A 20,697-nucleotide genomic window follows, 5' to 3' on the forward strand; every position below is an offset into this window, starting at 1 on the left:
CCACTTATATGAAACGCCCAGAATAAGTCAATCCAAACAGACAGGACTTCCCTGCTGGCCCAGTGGTTAAGACTCTCAGCTCCCAATGCAGGGGACCCAGGTTCGATCCCTGGTCAGGGAACTAGATCCCACATGCTGCAACTAAGACCTGGTGCAGCCAAATAAATGAATAAATATAAAAAAAAAATCCAAACAGACAGAAATCAGATTAGTGATTGCTGGGGACTAGGGGAAGGGAGGAATGAGAAGAGACTGCTAATGTGCATGGATGAAAACAGCCTGAAGCTAGAGAGTGGTGAATGCGAATGTACTAAATGTCGCTGAGACTGTCCACTTTCAAGTGATTAAAATGGTAAATTTTTATCTTATATGTATTGGACCACAGTGATTTTTTTTTTAATTCTTATGGGGAATGTTCAACTTAATAACCTTTCTAGAATTTCAAAAAAAATTAAATGGGATAGAATAGATGATGTATGTACAGTTCCCAGACCTCATGAGCATGCAATCCACAGTGGCTGTTTTCATAACGAACAGTAATTTGTTCTCCCTATAAAAACAGGCTATATCGAGTAAAGGAAAGCACCAACCTAATTTGTTCTCCAAATGTTCACAACAGTGGAATTTGTACGAGTCCAAAACATTTCACGTGGTTCGCCTTTTTATATCATAGTAAGATACACATAATCCTGAGCATGTTTTTCACCATTTTAGAGTGCACGGGGCCGCGGCATTAAGAGCATCAGTGTTACACGACCACCACCACCACCCGCCTCCAGAGCTCTTCCATCATGTCAGACGTGTGCCATCTCATTAGGCTCCAGGTGTTCTGGTCCACAATAGAGCTGAGGCAGAATTATCAATGTGGACTTTGCTCAACCACAGATAAAACAAGGGAGAAAACGGGAGCAGGCTGTGACCCCGGCGGTGAGAGCGTGGGAGGCGCTGAGACATGACAGCACCCCGAGCCCTCGCACTGCTGCTGCTGCTGCCCGTCCTGCTGGGCTGGGCCGGCAGCCACCCCGTCCCCAGGACGAAGAGCTTCCACAAGCTGCTGCTCATCTCCTTCGACGGCTTCCGCTGGGACTACGACCAGGACGTGGACACCCCCAACATGGACCGCCTGGCCCAGGAGGGCGTCAAGGCCAAGTACCTCACGCCACCCTTTGTGACCATGACCTCCCCATCCCACTTCACCACCATCTCAGGTAAGCTCTGCCCCGCAGCCAGGCCACTGTGCCAGCAGAAGCCTGGCGTCTGCCGTTCCCTGAAACAGAGAGCTGCTTCTCTGTCACCTCTGGGGAGACTGAGGCAGCCCACGCGACCTGGGATCACTTCCCTGGAAGAAGTGCTAGCTTAGCGTGCTCGGGCATGCACAGAGTTGTCTCTAGAACCCATGGCCTGCAGACAGGATAGGGCCACAGCTGCAGCCTCCAAAGGCATCTCCCCGATGCCCTAGGCCCACCCTGCCCTCCACCCTGCCTTTCATATCTTGGCCGGTGATCTTGTATACAGTAAATCATTAAAAGGCTTTTATTGAGATTAATAAAATATTAAAGCCTAAAGTAATCAGTTAGATCAGGTAGCTCCCCTGCTTAATGCTGGTGCACTGGAGGGACATGTATGATCTTTGAAGAGAAGTTAAATTTTGTCTTTGAATGACCCAGAAGGTCCCCATGGCCTGGCCCCTGACCCGCTCGCTCCGAGCCTCTCTCATCTCTCTTCCTCTCACAAGCTTCCCTCCAGATCACAAAGGCCCCCTGCACGTGCCTCCAACCAGCCCCCACCTGCCTCGGGGTCTTGCCCAAGCTGGCCCCTCCAGCTCACCTGGAGCATGCGGGTCACTGGGAGAGACAGACATCAGAGAAGTAAACACACTAATAGATGTCATTGCAAGCCAGAGAGGCACCAAGACAGAAGAGGACAGCCTCCCTGGGAGAAGACAGCAAGGGCAAACGGACTTGAAATCAGAGAGACGGGGGAGGGCTTCCAGAGGAAGATGGCAGTTGAGCTGCCAGTGAAGGAGACGTTGGACTTTTCTGGTCATCCGGTGGTTAAGACTCAATGCTCCCAATGCAAAAGGCCTGGCTTCGATCCCTTGTCAGGGAACTAGATCCCACGTGCTGCAACCAAGAGTTTGTATGCTGCAATTAAAGATCCCGCATGCTGCAAGGAAGATCAAAGATCCCGCATGCTTCCCTGGTGGCTCAGTGGTAAAAAGTTTGCTGGCCAATGCAGGAGACACGGGTTCAATCCCGGGTCCAGGAAGATTCCCCCAGGCCTCAGAGCAACTAAGCCCATGCACCACAACTACTGAGCCTGTGCTCTAGAATCAGGGGGCCGCAACTCCTGAGCCCACGTGCTGCAACTACTGAAGCCCGTGTGCTCTAGAGCCCGTGCGCCACAGCAAGGAAAGCCACCACTATGGGAAGCCTGCATAGCAATGAAGACTCACCACAGCCAAACATAAGTAAATAAAAAGAAAGAGACCTCAGGAGTCCAGAGGAAGGAAAAGTGTTCCAGGCAGAGGGAACATGTACGAGGTCTCTGTGACAAGAAGGAATGTGATGGATCCAGAATGCCAGTTGCCACTAAGCAGAGATTCCAGTCTAAACGAGAGGCAGAGGAGGAGGCAGTCCGGATGCGAAGGGCTCCCCTGTAATTAGACTAACAGTAGCTTCCGTTTCAAATGTGAGCCTGATGTCAGGCTCTGTGCCACAGGCTTTGCCTTGGGTATCTCCAGGACAACACTGCAAAGCAAGCTTTCTCATCCACAGGTGAGAAAACCGCAACTCCACAAGGCTGAGTAAAACTGACCAGCCACTTGGTCAGAAAGTGGAAAGGGAGAAGCCAGACTAGGAACCAGGGTGGCTCTGGACACACGGAACTGGTTCTGCTCGTTCTGAACTGGGAATCGGCAGACCCCTCTTGCAGGGCAGGGAGGGGTGCTAGTAATGTGAACCTCACCCCGACACACACACCCAGAGAGAACCACTTGCTGGGGTCCAAGCGCAGCTCTGGGAACCTCTGACATGATGGGCAAACTGCTGGTGCCTTTTTGCTGGGACTTCCACCCAACTATCAAAGGGACCCTTGAATCAGAAACTCGAAAAATAAAGCTGAGCAACCACTCAGAGGGAGATTTGCTGAGAGGCATTTTACTACATGTAAACTCTTCCAAACACAAGTCATTTGGGAACCATTAGCACCAGGAAGCAGGAACAAAAGAGCACTTTTCTCTACTCCCCAGCGGCATTAACTTCATAACACTTAAAGATCTCCCATGGGCAGATTCTGGGTCCTTGAGCGCTAAGAATACAAGGGGCACAAAATATTGTAAGGCATGCTCACCTTTTACTGATCCCCAGAAGGCTTTTGATGAGATGATACACACAGTGAGAGCAAATTTTTTTAAATTACAAAATCACCCCAACACTACTGCCAGCAGGAAATGGAAGCCTTACAGCTTCAATGGAGGGTAATTCAGCAGCATCTCATACATTACAAATACACACACTTTCTTATTTGGCAGTTCCACTTGTAGGACTCTATCCTACCATTACTAATTTGCTTGATGGAAAATGATACACATACAAAGTTATTCATTACATTAGTTTGCAACAGCGAAAGAAAATAGAAACAACCTATCCATCCAGAGGGGAGTGGCTAAATAAAATACTGGACATGCATAGAATGGCATACTTTGTCACCTTTAAAAGAAAAACTGAGAGGGGTTTCCCCAGTGGTCCAGTGGTTGGGACTCTACTTCCACTGCAAGGGGCGCAGGTTCAATCCCTGGTTGGGGAACTAAGTATCCCACAGGCTGCGCAGCACAGCCAAAAATACTTTTCTTTTAATTTTTTTTTAACTAAGAAAAACTGAGGAAGCTTTTTGTGTCTGGTAGGAAGTTATCTCCAAGATGGATTAAGTGACAAAAGCGAGATGCAAAGAATATGTGTAGCATGCATATTTGTGTGCATACATGTGTGTATATGTGCATGTAGTTGCTTATAGATAGATGCACAGAGAACCTCTAAAGAAATAAACAAGGAATTGGTATCACTGATTCCTCCAGGAAGGGGACAGAGTGGAAGGGAGACTTTGGACTGTACATTCTGTGTACCTTTTAGAGCTTGGACCATGTGTATGTATTGCCTATAAAGTACTATAGGTTTATAAAGTGCCTATATACATAAATTCACCACTTTATAGAAAAAAGCATGTTCTTCTATCCTTCTTATTTATAACCAACCTGCCATTTATTGAGGTGGTGAACAAGTCACTGCCTTAAAACAGGTTTTGCAGCCTCAGCACTGTTGGCTTTTGGGACCAGACAGTCCTCTGTGATGGGGACTGTCCTGTGCAGTGTGGGATGTCGGGCAGATCCCTGGTCTCCATCATCTAGGTGCCAGGAGTGTCTCTTCCTCCCATTGTGACAACCAAGAATGTCTCAGACATTGCCCAACACCCCCGGGGGACAAACTGGCCCTCAGCTGAAAACCCCTGTTTTAAGTGACTGAACCACAACCTGGCTTACAAAAATGCTCAGGAAGTACCACAGTCACCATATCCTTCAATGCTCATAGCAGTGGTAAAAAGTCAGAACAGGTGAGATATCCAAGGCCCATGAATGTACAAATCTTTCCTGAGGTCCCACAGCAGACCTTCTGCTGAGGGGCAAAGCAGGACTTGAACTCAGCCCTGGATGGTCCCAGACACTGGTCCTCTCTCCCTACCTTTAGCACACCTACAGCCGTTTGGTGTTCTTCCTTCTAATTAAGTAGTCATCCCAAACACCTTTGAATGTTGCACATCCTCAGAGCTCCCAGGCAGCAGGGAGACATCCTGAATATGTTGTATTAACGACACAGAGGCCACCCTGGACCCAGCAAAAAGCACCAGCATCTGTCTTCGTGAGCTGGGCTCAAGCCGACCTCTGTCTGACTCCAATGTGGAAAAGGATCATCCGTAATAGAAAAAAATAATGGATAAAAATTGGTGTTGCCAGCACCTGAAGACCTCTTCAGATTCCAGGGGGTAGGCCTGACACAAAGTATGATGAAAGGGGCTCTCTGGGCCCAACGACTAATTAACTGGAGTTCTTACGAACACCTCAGGGCCAGTTAAGTCAGGAGAGGGGTGAGGAGACGATGCTGCTGTCCTGCTGCTCAGCTCAGCTGCACCGGCGGCTGCTCCCACAGGGGCTCACGGAGCCCAAAAAGGCAAGCAAACATTCCTCCAAGCTTCCCAGACAGAGGCCAGGAGATTAGGGACCAGGCAGTGCCAGGCAAGGAGCGCACGGCAGGGAGAGGCCGTGGCCCAGGCGTGAGACGTAGCTGACTTGCCTGGTGAGGTCAGAACTCTGAGCAGCAGGGCCTCCTTGTGCCTGGGGGCTGTCAGGTGTGTGGTATCTGGGCCCTCATCCCAGACCTAGGATCCCTCATCAGTTATCCTGATGCTGGTGAAGAAAGTCTTCCTGGAGAGTTTGTTAGGACTGTATTCATCCTGTCAACTAATGAATACTGTTGGAGCATCCCTGTGGAGCTGGGCAGGGCAGAAGATGGCCAGCTTCCCACTAACGCGTCTCCAGAGTCTGACCCTCTTTGCAGGGCTTGACCCACAGTCCCAGGCTCCCGCCCACTCTGATCCCAAACTCCACACATCTTTTGGGAGGTTTCGCTTCCTTCTCGCTGGAGCTCCATTAGAGTCAAGGACAAGGAGCCCCTTCCTTGGCGATCCTTCTGCCTCTGGGCTTCCTTTCTCGGGGAATCAGACAGGAGAGATTTGTTCTTACTCCCGTGTGTCCCCCTGAAGCCTTTTTCTACACCCCAACTCCTCTGTGGCTCCCAGAAGAGGCTTAGTATGTACAACCCCAAAGCCAAAAGGAGTCTCTGATTTCTCCATTTTCCCCCATGGGATCCTTTCCTTGGGAAATGAAAACAGAAATCCTGACTGCCTGAATGATGGAAAGACTAAAGGAGAGAAGTTTTGTTTTTTTTTTTTTAATATTTATTTGACTGCGTCGGGTCTCAGTTGCAGCATGTGGGATCTTTGATACTGCGGCATGCAGGATCTTTTGTGGCAGCATGCGAACTCTTGGATGCGGCATGTGGGACCTAGTTTCCTAACCAGGGATTGAACTCAGGCCCCCTGAGCTGGGAGCATGGAGCCTTAGCCACTGGACCACCAGGCAAGCCCCAGGAGAGAGGATTTTAAAAACAAAGCTGGCTATTAATGTAAAATATCCCACCTCATCATCACTCCATGTCAGAAGATCTTTGCATCCTTACAAAGTGTGTGTTTTTCCTCCAAGTATTTGCCCCCAGAACTGCCTGCAAGTGGGACTTCTGGGCAGGATGGAGGCTCCTAGGACCTGGGTAACGTTCTCCCTCCAGCCCCGCTGGGCCGGGCACTGGGCAGGGCTGCATGTTGATCAAGCTGCTTCCCTCTCTCATTAGAAGGGCTGTTACTTCCTCCAAGGTAGTTTTGTTCTTCCCACCTGGCTCCACCCTGCTCTTTTCATCATCCCCCACCTCCTTGAACACATACACACACACACACACAAACACACACACACCCAGTGGTCTTGGCCACAGCACCTGACTGTACCTTTAAATGGAATGCCACATTCGTTTTCTATGGCTGCATAACAGCCACACAAACTTAGCATCTTAGGACAACATCCATTTATTCTCTCTCAGGCCCCATGGTCAGGACTCTGAGCACGGTTGACTTTAGTCCTCTGCTCAGAATCTCACGAGGCTGCAGTCAAGGTGCTGGCTGGGGTGGTCTCATCTGAGGCTCGGGGTCCTCTCCCAAGGTTATGTAATTGTTAGAAGACTTCCTTTCCCTGCAGCTGCAGAACCCAGGCAGCTTGCTCCTTCAAGGCCAGTAGGAGAGGATCTCCTCCAGACTCTCTGCTAAGAGTGCACCTGCTGAGGTCAGGCCCAGCAAGGATAATCACCTCTGGCTTAACTCGGAGTCAACTGGTTAGGGCCCTTAGTTATCTCTGCAAAATCTCCTCAACTTTTCCATATCCACTGGTTAGAAGCCAGGCACAGGTCCCACCCATGAGCAAGGGAAGGGAATTCTACAAGCGTGTATATCCGGGGCATCAATCCTGAGGCCATCTTAATTCTGCCTATCATGAGTAGGTCATGGTTGGGGCTCAGACAACCAGGGGGGAGCATCAGTCTTTGTGGAAAGGTGACAGGTAATAGGGGATGGTGCCCCAGCATGGAGCCCCAGAAAGCCCCAGAATTACAGTCTAATCCCTAATGCCAAAGGGCACACTGACTGACCATGGAGGCTGGACTACCCTACATCACAGTCTCCACATCCATAGGAGACCCCCTCTGTTGCTTAGACAAAGGTGATGATGAGGATGATGATTCTGAAGAAGGAGAAGGAGGAAGACTGCTAATTTGGAAGTACATATACTAATCTCCTAGGGCTGCCATAACAAAGCACCACCAAACCATGTGGCTTAAAACAACAGAAATTTATTGTTTCATGGCTCTAGAGGCCAGAAGTTTGAAATCAAGGAGTCAGTAGAACAATAAAGCTATGGTTTTTTTTTTCCAGTAGTCTTGTACATATATGAGAGTTGGACCATAAAGAAGACTGAGAGCCAAAGAATTGATGCTTTCAAACTATGGTGCTGGAGAAGACTCTTGAGAGTCCCTTGGTCTGCTAGGAGATCAAACCAGTCCATCCTAAAGGAAATCAACCCTGGATATTGATTGGAAGGACTGATGCTGAGCTGAAGCTCCAATATTTTGGCCATCTGATGCAAAGAACCAACTCACTGGGAATGACCCTGATGCTGGGAAAGGTTGAAGGCAAAAACAGAAGGGGGACGGTAGAGGATGAGGTGGTGAGATATAGCATCACCAACTCAATGAACATGAATTTGAGCAAACTGGGTGATAGTGAAGGACAGGCATGCTGCAGCCCATAGGATCGCAAAGCGTCAGACACAAGTTAGCAACCAAACAACGAACAAGAGCGATACTCTCTGAAAGCTGTAGGAATCCTTTGTCTCCTCAAGCTTCTCGTGGTTTGCCCATGATCTTTGGCATTCCTTGACTTGTAGGTACACCCCTCCAGTCCTCTGTCCAGCCCGTGGAGTTCTTCCTACGTCTCTGTCTTCACGTGGCTGTCTTATTGGGACATCAGTCACTTGGATTAGGGGCACACCCTCCTCTCTAATGACCTCCCCTCTGCAATGACCATTTCCACATAAGGTCATATTCTGAAGCTCTGGGGTTTAGGACTCCAAAATATCTTTTTTGGGGAGCACAGTTCAAACCCATATTCCCAAGATTGACTCCCCTTGCACCAGTTTGCTTCTCAGAACCAACCTCTGTGGCCAGGGGGATGGACTGATGCTAATCACGTGCCCACACCCAGGTCAGGGTGGGGAATGGCAAGCCTGACACAAACCATGTCACCCATGGGGGACTAATGGGTCCCAGGTGGAAAGTCATGGACTGTCACCAGAGGGAGAAGCAACAGGACTGGCATGAACCTCAGGCATCTACCACCCAGCCTGGGCCCCATGGTGTGGGGATGTGGGGGTGCACTCAGTGACCCAAGACTGAGTCCCAAGAAATCCCAACTCCATCCATGGGTCTGTCCACAGGGCAGGAGTGCCCAGTGGATTCAGTGACCACACCTCCCAGCTCTGTCCCTCTGTGTCCCTGAACTCTGTCGTAGTTTCCCTCAGACCTTGCTGAAATGAAAAGCCATTCTCTGGGGGCGAGCAGCTCATTCCGCTAGTTTAAATCACACAATTCCCTCTCTCTCCTCCAGAAGCCTGTACTTACTGCTCCATCACTGGTAATGACAATGAACATTTTCTGCAATCTCAGTTTTTATTGCAAAGTGATTGAGGACCAGCAAGATTAAGTTATGCTGCTGAAACTAAGGAAATCCCGCCAAGCAAATAGTGGGTGGATAGGAAGTCTTATGGCAGCATGTATTTCCTCCCCCAAGGAACTGACTGAAAATAAGAAGCTAACACCACCACATTTCAGATGAAAGCCACAATACTGTAATCTGACAATTTTAGATCTAGTCAAACGGATACGGCCCGGGGGTGAAAGAAGATGCTCTATAATGAGATGAAAGTGAAAAAGTGAAAGTATTAGTCTCTCAGTCATGTACAACTCTTTGCGACCCCATAGACATTAGCCTGCCAAACTCTATTCCCTCCTCCAGGGGATCTTCCTGACCCAAGGACTGCACCCAGGTCACCTGCATTGCAGGCAGATTCTTTACCGTCTGAACCACCAGGGAATGAAGGTCTAAAATAAAGCAAGTGAGGTCCTCACAGTCCCACATTTCCTCTTTTCTTGAAAGGACACTTGACAGCATTCTCAGGGCCTCTGGCGGCCAGAATAAAAAGCCTATCTCAGTTCCAGAACCACCAGGGCAATCCCAAAACTGGAGCAACCACTTACAGCTTCGTCAATTCTGTGCTGCACGATTCTGAGGGGGTTGTTTTCATTAATACCATATGGATGGTGCCCCCTGGAGGTGTGCAGGGCACCACTTGCACAAATGAGCAATCACAGTCTATCCCAAAATCAACCTTTGAGTAAATATTCCTCATTGATACTGCAGTCAATCATGAGTCCATCTCTCCTTCATGAGACAAAGCAAAAAATTGTGGCCAAAGGCACCTGGATGATTTCTTTTTTTTTTTTTTTTTTTTTTTTGGTGTGCCAAATCTTTGCTGAGGCATGTAGTTCTCTGCACAGGGATCGAACCCAGGCCCCCTGCATTGGTAGTGCAGAATCTTAACCATTGGATCAGCAGGAAAGCCCCCACTTGGATGATCTTTAAGACTGGATCAGGGTTTCTCATTGTCCTGCTATTGATATGTGAGGCTAGGTCATTGTTTGTCTTGGGGGGTGGCCTGTCCTGGGCATTGTAGAGGGTGTAGCAGCATCCCTGGCTTCTACTCACTAGATTCCAGCAGCATCCCTCTCCTAGTGCCTGATGTTCCTTAGGAGGTAAAACCACCCCCTAATTAAGAACCCCTGAACTAGAAGTGTAATATGCAAATCACATGTAAATCAGAGACCCAAAGGTCATGTACATGACACTGTAGCCAGTGGACAAAAAAGACTGAATGAAAGAGGTAGGAGAGGTAGGGAAAGAGAAAGGAAATCAAATTCCTGCTGCCGGTAACAACACAAGCCCAGCGGATGTTGTTGGAAACCCAGTCAGATGATGCCATAAACCTTCACCAGCTCCCATCCTGCTCCCCCGGAAACAACGCTCTGACAAAAATGTCCTGAAAGCCTACAAAACCCACAAACATGAAGAAGCAAAGCAAAGAAAACCACAGGCTGAGATAGAAAAGGTGTCCCTCCAACACCAGCCATTTCCACAAAAGGATAAAAATGGGATTCATGGGGGAAAAAAACTAAAGATAAAGGATGGCTGGGAAAACAAGGCATTTCCTAACTTTTCATTGTGGAAATTTCCAACTTGCAGAAAAAGTAGAGAGCATTTCACAAGGAAGCTCTGTGTACCCAGCACCGAGCTGCAAAAATGTGTCCACGTTTCGCCTCACCTGCCCGCCACTGTCCCCACCCAAGGCCCTTTCTTTCCTCCTTCCTTCTTTCCTTCCTTGAATCTTTTAAAGCAAGTTTCAGACATCATGTCACTGCATGCATAACACATCGGCGTGCCATTCTATCCTAAGCATTTGGTTTGTATCTACAAAACTTCCACTTCATATTTAACAGATTTGACGTGAATAAACTAGAATCCTTGCAGGTAGAGAAGAGATCTGATTGTCACCAAACAGTTTATCCTACTAGAGCTTCTCAAATTTGAACGTGTGTATGAATCATCTGCCCCCCGGGTGGCTCAGGGGTAAAGAACACTCCTGCCAATTCAGGAGACACAGTTTCGATCCCTGGGTCAAGAAGACTCCCCGGAGAAGTAAATGGCAACCCACTCCAGTATTCTTCCCTGGGAAATCCCATGGACAGAGGAGCCTGGCAGGCTACAGCCCCTGGGCTCGCAAAGAGCCAGACATGACTTAGCAACTACGCAACAACAAGCTCCCAGTGCTGCCAGTGCCGCAGATCCATGCATCACACAGAGGAAGGGTTAACCCAAAACACCAGAGCAGTGAAGCAAAAAATCATGACTGCTCAGGATCCCAAGGCCTTGAGTGAGAGAAGAAGCTGGGACCACTTGAGACTGAGGACTCAGGTGTATTGGTTTCCTGCAGCTGCTGTTAACAAAGTACTGTAAACTGGGTTGCTTAAAGCAACAGAAAGTCTGGAGGCCAGAAGTCCAAAATCAGGGTGCCAATGGGCCAGACCCTCTCCAGGGGCTCTGAGGGAGAAGGCTTCCTCGCCTCTTCCACTTGTAATGGCTGCCTGCATTCCTGGGTGTGTGGCCACATCACTCCAGTCTCTGCCTCTGTGGTCACATTGCCTCCTCCTTGCCTATCTGTGCCTTCTTCTCTTCTGCCTCTCATAAGGACACTTGCTTTTGCATTTACAGCCTATGCAGATTGTTATTGTTGTTTGGTCGCTAAGTCCTGCCCAACTGTTTTCAACACCATGGACTGTACTCCTTCGCTATCTCCCAGAGTTGGCTCAAACTCAAGCCCATTGCATCAGTGATGCCCTCCAATCATCTCATCCTCTGGCGTCCCCTTCTCCTCCTGCCCTCAATCTTTCCCAGCACCAGCGTCTTTTCCAATGAGTCGGCTCTTCCCATTAGGTAGCCAAAGTATTGTAGCTTCAGCATCAGTCCTTCCAATGAATATTCAGGGTTGATTTCCTTTAGGATTGACTGGTTTGAGCTCTTTGCTATCCAAGGGACTCTCAAGAGTCTTCTCCAGCACCACAATTTGAAAGCATCAACTTTTTGGTGCTCAGCCTTCTTTATGGTCCAACTCTCCCATCTGTACATGACTACTGGAAAAACCATAGATTTGACTATACAGACCTTTATTGACAAAGTAATATCTCTGCTTTTTAATATGCTGTCTAGGTTTGTCATAGCTTCCCTTTCAAGGAGCACCCATATTTTTAATTTTGTGGCTGCAGTTCACCATCCACAGTGATTTTGAGGCCCAAGAAAAGAAAATCTGCCACTCTTTCCACTTTTTATGTATCTATTTGCCATGAAGTGATGGGACCAGATGCCATGATCTGTTTTTTGAATCTCCTCATCTCAAAATCCTGAACTGAATTACATCTGCAAAAACCCTGTTCCCAAATAAGGCAGTACTCATAGGTTCTGAGAATAAGAATATGGACGTATCCTTGAGGAGGGGTGGGGGGACCATTCAGGCCATTGCACCAGTAAGAAGGGAAAATGAGTTGAGCAAAAATGCAGAACAGTGGACATATCCCATTTCTGTGACAGTGGCCAGTAAGGCAGGCCAAGGGTAGAAATGGGTTCCCAGACGGAACGCAAGTGTGGCTGTCCGCTGCCAGCTTCTTGAAGAGAGGATGTTTCTGTTTCTGACAGAGGATTAAAGGAAGAGGTGGGGAGTGAGAAAGCTGTTCTCTGCTGGCCTAGTTCCTGAGGAATCGTGCCTCTGCCTTCGGGCCATTCTCAAGTCCTGTTCAGGGATAGAATGATTTATTGATGGTCATAATTAAAAAGCAATGCCAAAAAATAAGCAGTCAGCACTTTTCATCTGCACTTACACATGAGAAAGAGCAGTTTACTAAAATGGATGCTAAGATCTTACTTCCCCGTCCAGAAAAGGGCTGCCATTGTGGGGTGCCCTGCTGGGGTCAAACCTCATGACTGCAGCAGGAGTTGATGAGGTTTTAAATTTTGAATGGTACACTGAGCCACCCATTCTTGTCCCCAGCAATTTTATTACAGGTCCAGTGGATCATCCATGTGACACTCTGAGTGTGTAGACTTCAGTTGAGTGTAGTTTTGAGCCCCACTGTGGGCTGTTTATCCACCAGTGTCTTGGCTGTAGTCTGACTGAGCTTCTCTGCTCCAGACTGGAGCACTGGGTTGATTTAAGGTGGTCGATTGACTTCATTTAAAAGCTGTTCTTCCTCATTGATTTCATATCAGCTGGTTAAGAAGACCTTTCTTCTTTGGTTTGGGGAATGTGAATTTAATGAAGCACTGGACCCCACAAATTGGGAGGAAAAGGAAGATATGTTTGTAGCTTAATATGGTAGGTTGGTTCAAAGGAATTACTGACTGACACACAGTAGGTCCTTAAAGTGAAAGTTGCTCAGTCGTGTCCGACTCTATGCAACCCCATGGACTATATAGTCCATGGAATTCTCCAGGCCAGAACACTGGAGTGGGTAGCTTTCCCCTTCTCCAAGGGATCTTCCCAACCCAGGTCTCCCACACTGCAGGCGGATTCTTTACCAGCTGAGCCACAAGGGAAGCCCAAGAATACTGGAGTGGGTAGCCTATCCCTTCTCCAGGGGATCTCCCCTACCCAGGAATCAAACCGGGGTCTCCTGCATTGCAGGCAGATTCTTTACCAACTGAGCTATCCAGGGAAGCCCAGTAGGTCCTTAAAATATGGTTAAATAAATGAATGCATGACAAAGTGTGTCTGTGCCCATATAATCTATTGGCAGATAGTTACTGTTGCACAAGAAAATTTGTGGTAGGAATTGAGCAAATGTTTGGGGGCATGCATGTATGATGAATCCCTACAATTGTGTCCAACTCTTTGCAACTGTAGCCTGCCAGTTCCCTCTGTCCAGGGGATTCTCCAGACAAGAATACTGGAGTGGGTTGCCATGCCCTCCTCCAGGGGATTTTCCTGACCCAGGGTTTGAACTCACATCTCTTACATCTCCTGCATTGGCAGGAGGGTTCTTCACCACTAGTGCCACCTGGGAAGCCCCTTGGGGGCAGGGGGATGCTCTTATTGCATATATTAAGTTATGCATTTTATTTTAATTCCATTAAAGGTTTATTTTATAGGTTTATTTAATGATTTTAACTATTCTTTATAGGCTTATTTTCATCCCACTACAGCAATTTTTTTTCCCAAATTGAGTTTGGACTAAATCAAGGTCTGCTTCCTACTTGTTCAGTTAGTACTGGCCGTCTGCTGTTGGGGCAGAGGGTGGGAGGGAATTTGTTCAATTAAATCCAACAAACATTTGTTGAATGCCTACTATGGGCAGAGGTCTACGCTTTGTGCCAGGGAGACACCAAAATGAATGAGGCACAGCCCTACTCTCAACCACATCAGGAAGTAACAGCTGTAAGAAACAGAAATCCATTCACGCTAGCACAAGGAAAAGGACCGCAAGGCAGGGCTCTTCATGGGCAAACTCATGATCGTGGGAACCAACTTAGAGGCAACTGGGGAATAGAAACTGCAGTTATAGAAACCAAACTTCCTCCTCTGGCTCTCAGAAGCCCTGTGGTCTCTCTTATCTGCCCCGTGGGCTTTCTTGTCTCTGCTTCCCTCACTCATGACCACCTTTCTCTTTTCACTCCTGGTTCATTGTGGGAGAAAGCAGAGCCTACCACCAGCTGATTAGTTACTATGTCTTTTGGTTCAGATTTTAAGAAAGAGAGAATTGGGTTTCTGGCCAACCAGCTGAACAAAGGGAGGAGACTTGGGACAAACACGGTATACCTAGACATGTCTGTTAGCAGGGCCTATTAGTAGAGGAATTCCAAGAAAAAAAAAAAAAAAAAATAGCTGTGAGTATTAGAAGCACCCAAAGCACATTCTATTTTTAACTCTCTCCCGCCCCCTAGAGTATAAATACCATGAGACAGTCTACCACAGTGCTTGGTTCAAAATACCTGAGAAGGGGAGAAAAGAAAGAATAGAATTCAACTCTGGTTTCCTAAACCATATTTGAGAAATAAATACACATCAGTCCCTGAGAACCAGGCAAAGGAGTTGAACCTAGCTGGGTTTGCTCCCAGACCTGAAACGCTCAGCTGGGTGACTTACCTACACCTTGCTGTAACTGATACAGTGTGGGAGTCTGCATTGTACCCTAATTAAAGTGTAATTAGCAAGCAGCAGGAATCCCATTCACTAGAAGAGCTCATCCTACTTCCTGTTTCACTTGCATAATTACCTTCCTCGCCAGACACTGAAATGACAGCGATGACAGACTCTCAGAACGATGGAGCCTGGAAGGCCCTTGGAAACCATTAACCCCGCTCGTTCTCAGACAGGAAAACTGAGGTCCGGAGAGAGATCAAGAGCTCACAAGCCCAGCCATCCATCCTCCCCTCCACCCCCCACACACTCCGCTTGTGCAGCATCATGTGAAACCAGCAGGCTCTGGAAGTCTAGGCACAGACAACGGCGTTTGTTGCCTTCACGCAGTATTCCCAGCCAGGTCCTCCCAATTGTCTCCAGAGAGTGTGCGTGCCCAGTCGCTCAGTCATGTCCAACTCTGCGACCCCATGGACTGTAGCCCGCCAGACTCCTCTGCCCATAGGAGTCTCCAGGCAAGAATACTGGAGTGGGTTGCCATTTCCTACTCCAGGAGATCTTCCCAATCCAGGGATTGAACCTGCGTCTCTTGTGTCTCCTGCATTGGCAGGATTGGATTCTTTACAACTGCGACAACTGGGAAGCCCCAGAGTATAATGCAGAGAAAATGCAATTCAAGTAAAACTGGGGTGGCTGCTCCCAGCAGCCGCGTGTTTCCTAGCTTCCCCTCTCCTCTGTCTTCTTTTGCTCACGTTCCAGAATTGGCCTTTGACCAGGGTAAAGAGGCTTGAGCAGCGAGGAGGAGGAACCTACAGGGCAATGGAAACCTCTGCTAGGTGATGAGTGGTCCCCAGCTACTGGTTGGGTTGCCTTTAAGTGTCAGGGTGGGAATAACCCAACCACTACAGAGCCGATTCCCTTCGTACAATTACTTGGAATGAGCCATGTCACAGAATGGAAGCATCATCCTCCCTGAGCTCATTTTAGGTTAGTTGTTTGAAACTCAGGTAATATTATTTTGAGGGAGAAATGGATGCTATGATTGGTTAGCCTACTTAACTGATGTTCCAGGGCATGGAAGCCAGAATTTGTAGGATGCAGGAGGAGAAACGTTTCTGTGCCTGCAGTGTGTGTGCATGCTAAGTTGCTTCAGTCGTGTCTGATTCTATGGACTCTAGCCTGCCAGGTTCCTCTGTCCATGGGATTTTCCAGGGAAGAATACTGAAGTGGATTGCTGTGCTCTCCTCCAGGGAAGTCTTCCTGACCCAGGGATCAACCCACGTCTCTTGCACCTCCTGCACTTGCTTCCTCCAATCCCTCCTCCCATGTCCTCCCAGTGGCTCTGGACACCCCCACCCCCACATTTCTCCAGATACCAGAATGATCCAGGGTCCGAGGGCTCCCTGGTCCCTTAGGGAAGAGGGTGCGGGGCTACAGTCTACCCAGATTTTGGAGCAAGGGGCCGTCTGCTGGAATTAATCCACATGCCTCTGTGAAGGACTAACAGTCCCTGAACCAGTGGTTCTGACATGTCAATGTGCACTCAAACCACCCAGAGAGGTTGTTAAAATGCAGACTCCTGGCCCCTGCCCACAACTCTATATTCAGCAAGGATTAGAGTGGGGACCCGGGAATCTGTGTTTTTAACAAGCAACTCAATTGATTCGAATGTTGATGGTAGTCAATACCGTGGAGAAACACTAGAATGGGTGAAATGGTAGGCATTCGTAATTCCACATGATTTGCTCTCTCCTGGGTGAAGAGAGTCACATAGAACAGGATTCAGGATATTATAGGTTTTTTAAAAAAATAAAGGCAAAGGAGAGCTCCCTGGGTGTCTATGTCTGTGCTTCCATGTTGTCTGCTGCAATGACATGGCTCAGTCATCAGGAAGCTGTAACAAGAGGGCTCCTGGTAGATTTCAGAAGGCTTCCATTATTTATTTGTGAGGCTCCAAAGATTCTTGCCCATGCGACCTCTACCTGATCCTAACAGAGTACTCTCACTCACGGGATTCACAGGCTGCAAAGCTCTACATCGTCAGGCATTCGGGAAATGCATTTCAGAACCACAGAGAGTTACTCACACCTGCTAGGCTGGACATAATCAAAAAGAGGAGAAGTGCTGAACATTGCTAACAGGAAGGTAAAATGATGCAGCCACTGTGGAAAATAGCTTGGTAGTTCCTCAAAAAGTTAAACATAGAGTTACCATATGACCCAGCAACTGTACTCCTAGGATTAGAGAGAGAGAACTGAGAGCAGGGACCCAAACAGATACTTGTACCTGAATGTTCATAGCGGCATGAACATTCATAGCAGCCAGAAAGTGGAAACAACCCAAATGTCTACCAATTGATGGATGGATGAAAAATACTCTGGTCTATCCAGACAATGGAATATTATGCAACCATAAAAAGGAATGAAGTATACATCCATGATACAAAGGGGATGAAGCCAGGAAACATGAAGCTCAGTGAAAGAAGCTAGACACAAAACACCACATACTGAATGAGTCCATTTTTATGAAATGTCCAGAATAAGTAAATCCATAGAGATAGAAAGCAGATTAGTGGCCACCAGGAGGTGTGGACTGGAGCGCTGCAGAGTGACTGCTAATAGGCAGAGTCCCTTTCTGGGGTGATGAAAAGGCACTAGAACTAGAAAGAGGTCCTGGTTGCACAACATTGTGAATGCACGAAATGCTGCAGAATTGGTCACTTTAAAACGTTAACAGTTAGTTTTATGTCACTGCTGCCGATGCTAAGTCATTTCAGTTGTGTCAGATTCTTTGCAACCCCATGGACTGTAACCCACCAGGCTCCCCTGTCCATGGGATTCTCCAGGCAAGAATACTGGAATGGGTTGCCATGTCCTCCTCCAGGGGATCTTCCCAATCCGGGAAGAATTCGACCCCGGGATCAACTTCATGTCTCTTATGTCTCCTGCACTGGCAGGCAGCTTCTTTACCACTAGCGTTTTATGTGAATGTTACCTGGGGGTAGGGGGAGCAGGGAGTTGTAATTAAACCTCGCAGCTTCCACCCCCAGCTCTGCCACATGACCTTGAACAAACTCTGTGCTCCATTTCCAGCAAAGAGTGAAAGCTCTAATCAGGGATATAACAGTTCCCACCTTGCAGGGCTATTGGGAGCTTCACGTGAGCAAATGTTTCCAAAGTGCATTGGTCTTTGGTGTGATGAACGTGTGCCATGATTCCCTCACACAGACCCTACCCCTGTTACACATGCAAATCAAGGCTTGTTCACGTGCACACAGCAAGTTCAGAAGCCAAGTCAGGAGGGGAACCAAGCTCTCATGGATTCGAAGTCCATGCTCTTCACCTGTCAATTGTCTGACCTGATCCCTGACCAGGGATCTTGACACCTCCAGGCCCCAGTCCCTAGCAGCAGCACAACTTACTTCTGGTGACCCCACGCCTGGCTGGCTCTCAGGCCTGCCTGCAAGGCAGAAACGATAAAGTCACAACTAGTTTTGCTTCTTCCCCATTGAAAGCCTTGGCCACCCTAGGGGGACTTTACCCATCAGCAGTCTGGCAGTGGGAGAAGGAAATGGCAACCCACTCCAATATTCTTGCCTGGAGAATCCCAGGGACGGAGGAGTCTGGTGGGCTGCCATCTACAGGGTCACACAGTCAGACATGACTGAAGCGACTTAGCAGCAGCAGCAGCAGCAGTCTGGCAATGACTCTAACCCAGCAGAGAGCATTTCCCTTCTCTGTGCCCATGACCACAAGTCCCAGTCACAGACGGTCCTTCTTACTGTGGACATGGGAGGAATCGTCACTGTTTTATGATCAGCAGGGTTACCCAGAGGCTTCATTGTCCCAGGAGGAGAGCGGCGTGGACCCTCAGCTCTCCCCTTGAATCTTTCAGCCCCCCTTTAGACTGACCCTCACATGCAGTCCCTTTTTCCCCGGTACAATGTAACATCACAGGGTTTTTTTCCCCATATCTGGTTCAGTTCCTATGTGTTCAACAACAACCTAGCTTACTCCCATTCCCCAGTACCTGCCTTCCTCCCTTGTGTGTGTGTGTTAGTCGCTCAGTTGTGTCCGACTCTTTGCAACCCCATGGACTGTAGCCCACCAGGCTCCTTTGTCCGTGGGATTCTCCAGGCAAGAATACTGGAGTGGGTTGCCATTTCCTTCTCCAGCTTTCCTCCCTTAAACAGAGAGAAATAAGTCTGCCTCCATCTACTGACATGTCTAGAAACCCTTCCTGGGACTTCACTGGTGGATCAGTGGTTAAGACTCCATGCTTCCAATGCAGGGGGCATGGGTCCAATTTCTGGTCAGGAAACTAAGATCCCACCTGCCATGTGGCCCAAAAAAAAAAAAAATTTTTTTTAAACAAACCAAAAAAATTAAATCCTTCCTGGTTCCCTTGGTTCCCTCAAACAGCCAAGCCTGTGGGAATCCTGGGAGAAACCCTGGGATGTTTGCACAGACTCAAGTCCACTGGAGATTCCAGGTCATCACAAGCCAATGAGGAAAGCCATCCCACAGGAAGTGTCCTAATCCCAGACTCTTAGCTTTTGGACACAGAATAACCCGAGGAACTTGGCCTTCCTGTGCCTGGCTTCCCACCTCCCTCATCAGCTTCCACAGCCAACACCAACTTCCCCCAGGACTGTGAGGTCTGTTCCAGGAAGCAGATCCAATCTGGCAGGTCTGAGATATAATGACCCTTCCTTTGTGGCTGCCAATGTTTGCACCCCAGAAAAACAAGTCTGACACCCAGAGGGTCAGCCCTCGGATTAAGTAGGCCAACCAGAAGGATGTTGGGAGGGGCCATCTTAAGAACACGTGGACACCCATGGCAGCAACATTCATAGAACTTACCGATACCTTCCCTCCTTTATTCACCTCCAAGGTCGCTGGATTGAGGATCACGGAGTCATTCACAACATGATGTTCAACACAGAGACACTGTGGAAGTACTCCTTCAAGACCACACAGAACAAGACTGAGTGGTGGGACAATGGTGTTCTCCCCCTCTGGATCACAGCCCAGAGACAGGTATCGCCAGAAACCCTGGGCTGACTTCCTGGGATGTCACCTCTCATTCCTAGGCATGTTGCGGGGTGAGGGGCTTAGAAACTATGTGGTCTTGAGCAAGGGTCTTATCTCTAAGCACCTGTTTCCCTAAATGTGGCACAGGCATCATGATAATGTGCTCATTTAATGGAGTTGGTGTAACAATTAAATATAACATGTACTTTATGCACATCTCAGCAAGCTTTAGCTGTTATGGATGGATAAGTCCCCATGAGGGCAGAGTCGGCTTGATCTCAACTGTATCTTCAGGGCTCATAGGGTCTGGACCCAACCACTCTTTAATAAATATCTCTTCTCTTGCCTCTGGCTTAGGCATTAAAGCCCTTAGGAGCAAAGCTGACCACTCAATACATGAAAAGCTCTAATGAGAACATTCACTTGCAAGTAGTAATATCCCAGCACCCATTCACTATTGCTTCAAAAAGGCAAAAATCAGTTGTACTTTGAACTCCAAGCCCCAAGCCTATTGCCAGTTTTGTGTTTTCTCTGTCAGCTTCCAAAGTCATCACTTCAGAACAGATCCTTCTTCTCTTCCCCCAAGACACCAGCCTTGGCTCGAAGCTTCCCTGAGTCCTGACCCTTCCTCTCTGTGCTCCCAGCCTAAGCTGTGCATGCTACTTGGCAAAGGGGTGTGACTGCAGCAGCTCAGAACACAGGCTGCGGACTCTGTCT

The 20,697-nt window shown here is 48.2% G+C and overlaps 1 protein-coding gene across 1 annotated transcript; it reads left to right on the forward strand.

The window, feature by feature from the left end:
• Positions 1–911: 911 nt before the first annotated feature.
• Positions 912–20,660, forward strand: LOC123331575 (ectonucleotide pyrophosphatase/phosphodiesterase family member 7-like). The gene is made up of 4 exons (XM_045164268.1): positions 912–1,208; positions 19,567–19,599; positions 19,841–19,986; positions 20,625–20,660. Exons 1-4 carry the CDS (start codon positions 953–955, stop codon positions 20,658–20,660), a joined length of 471 nt encoding a protein of 156 aa, XP_045020203.1. The 5' UTR covers positions 912–952.
• Positions 20,661–20,697: the final 37 nt, after the last annotated feature.

This window comes from Bubalus bubalis, chromosome 24 (assembly GCF_019923935.1).
Source record: "Bubalus bubalis isolate 160015118507 breed Murrah chromosome 24, NDDB_SH_1, whole genome shotgun sequence".
Lineage (NCBI taxonomy): Eukaryota > Metazoa > Chordata > Mammalia > Artiodactyla > Bovidae > Bubalus > Bubalus bubalis.

What these genes read in the sequence shown, in the direction of transcription:
- LOC123331575 (XM_045164268.1), top strand. Translation starts at nt 953, where the DNA reads ATGACAGCACCCCGAGCCCTCGCACTGCTGCTGCTGCTGCCCGTCCTG. An exon ending in CCACTTCACCACCATCTCAG is followed by an intron (nt 1,209 to 19,566) that starts GTAAGCTCTGCC and finishes CTCCCTCATCAG; the next exon opens with CTTCCACAGCCAACACCAAC. An exon ending in GGATCACAGCCCAGAGACAG is followed by an intron (nt 19,987 to 20,624) that starts GTATCGCCAGAA and finishes CTGTGCTCCCAG; the next exon opens with CCTAAGCTGTGCATGCTACT.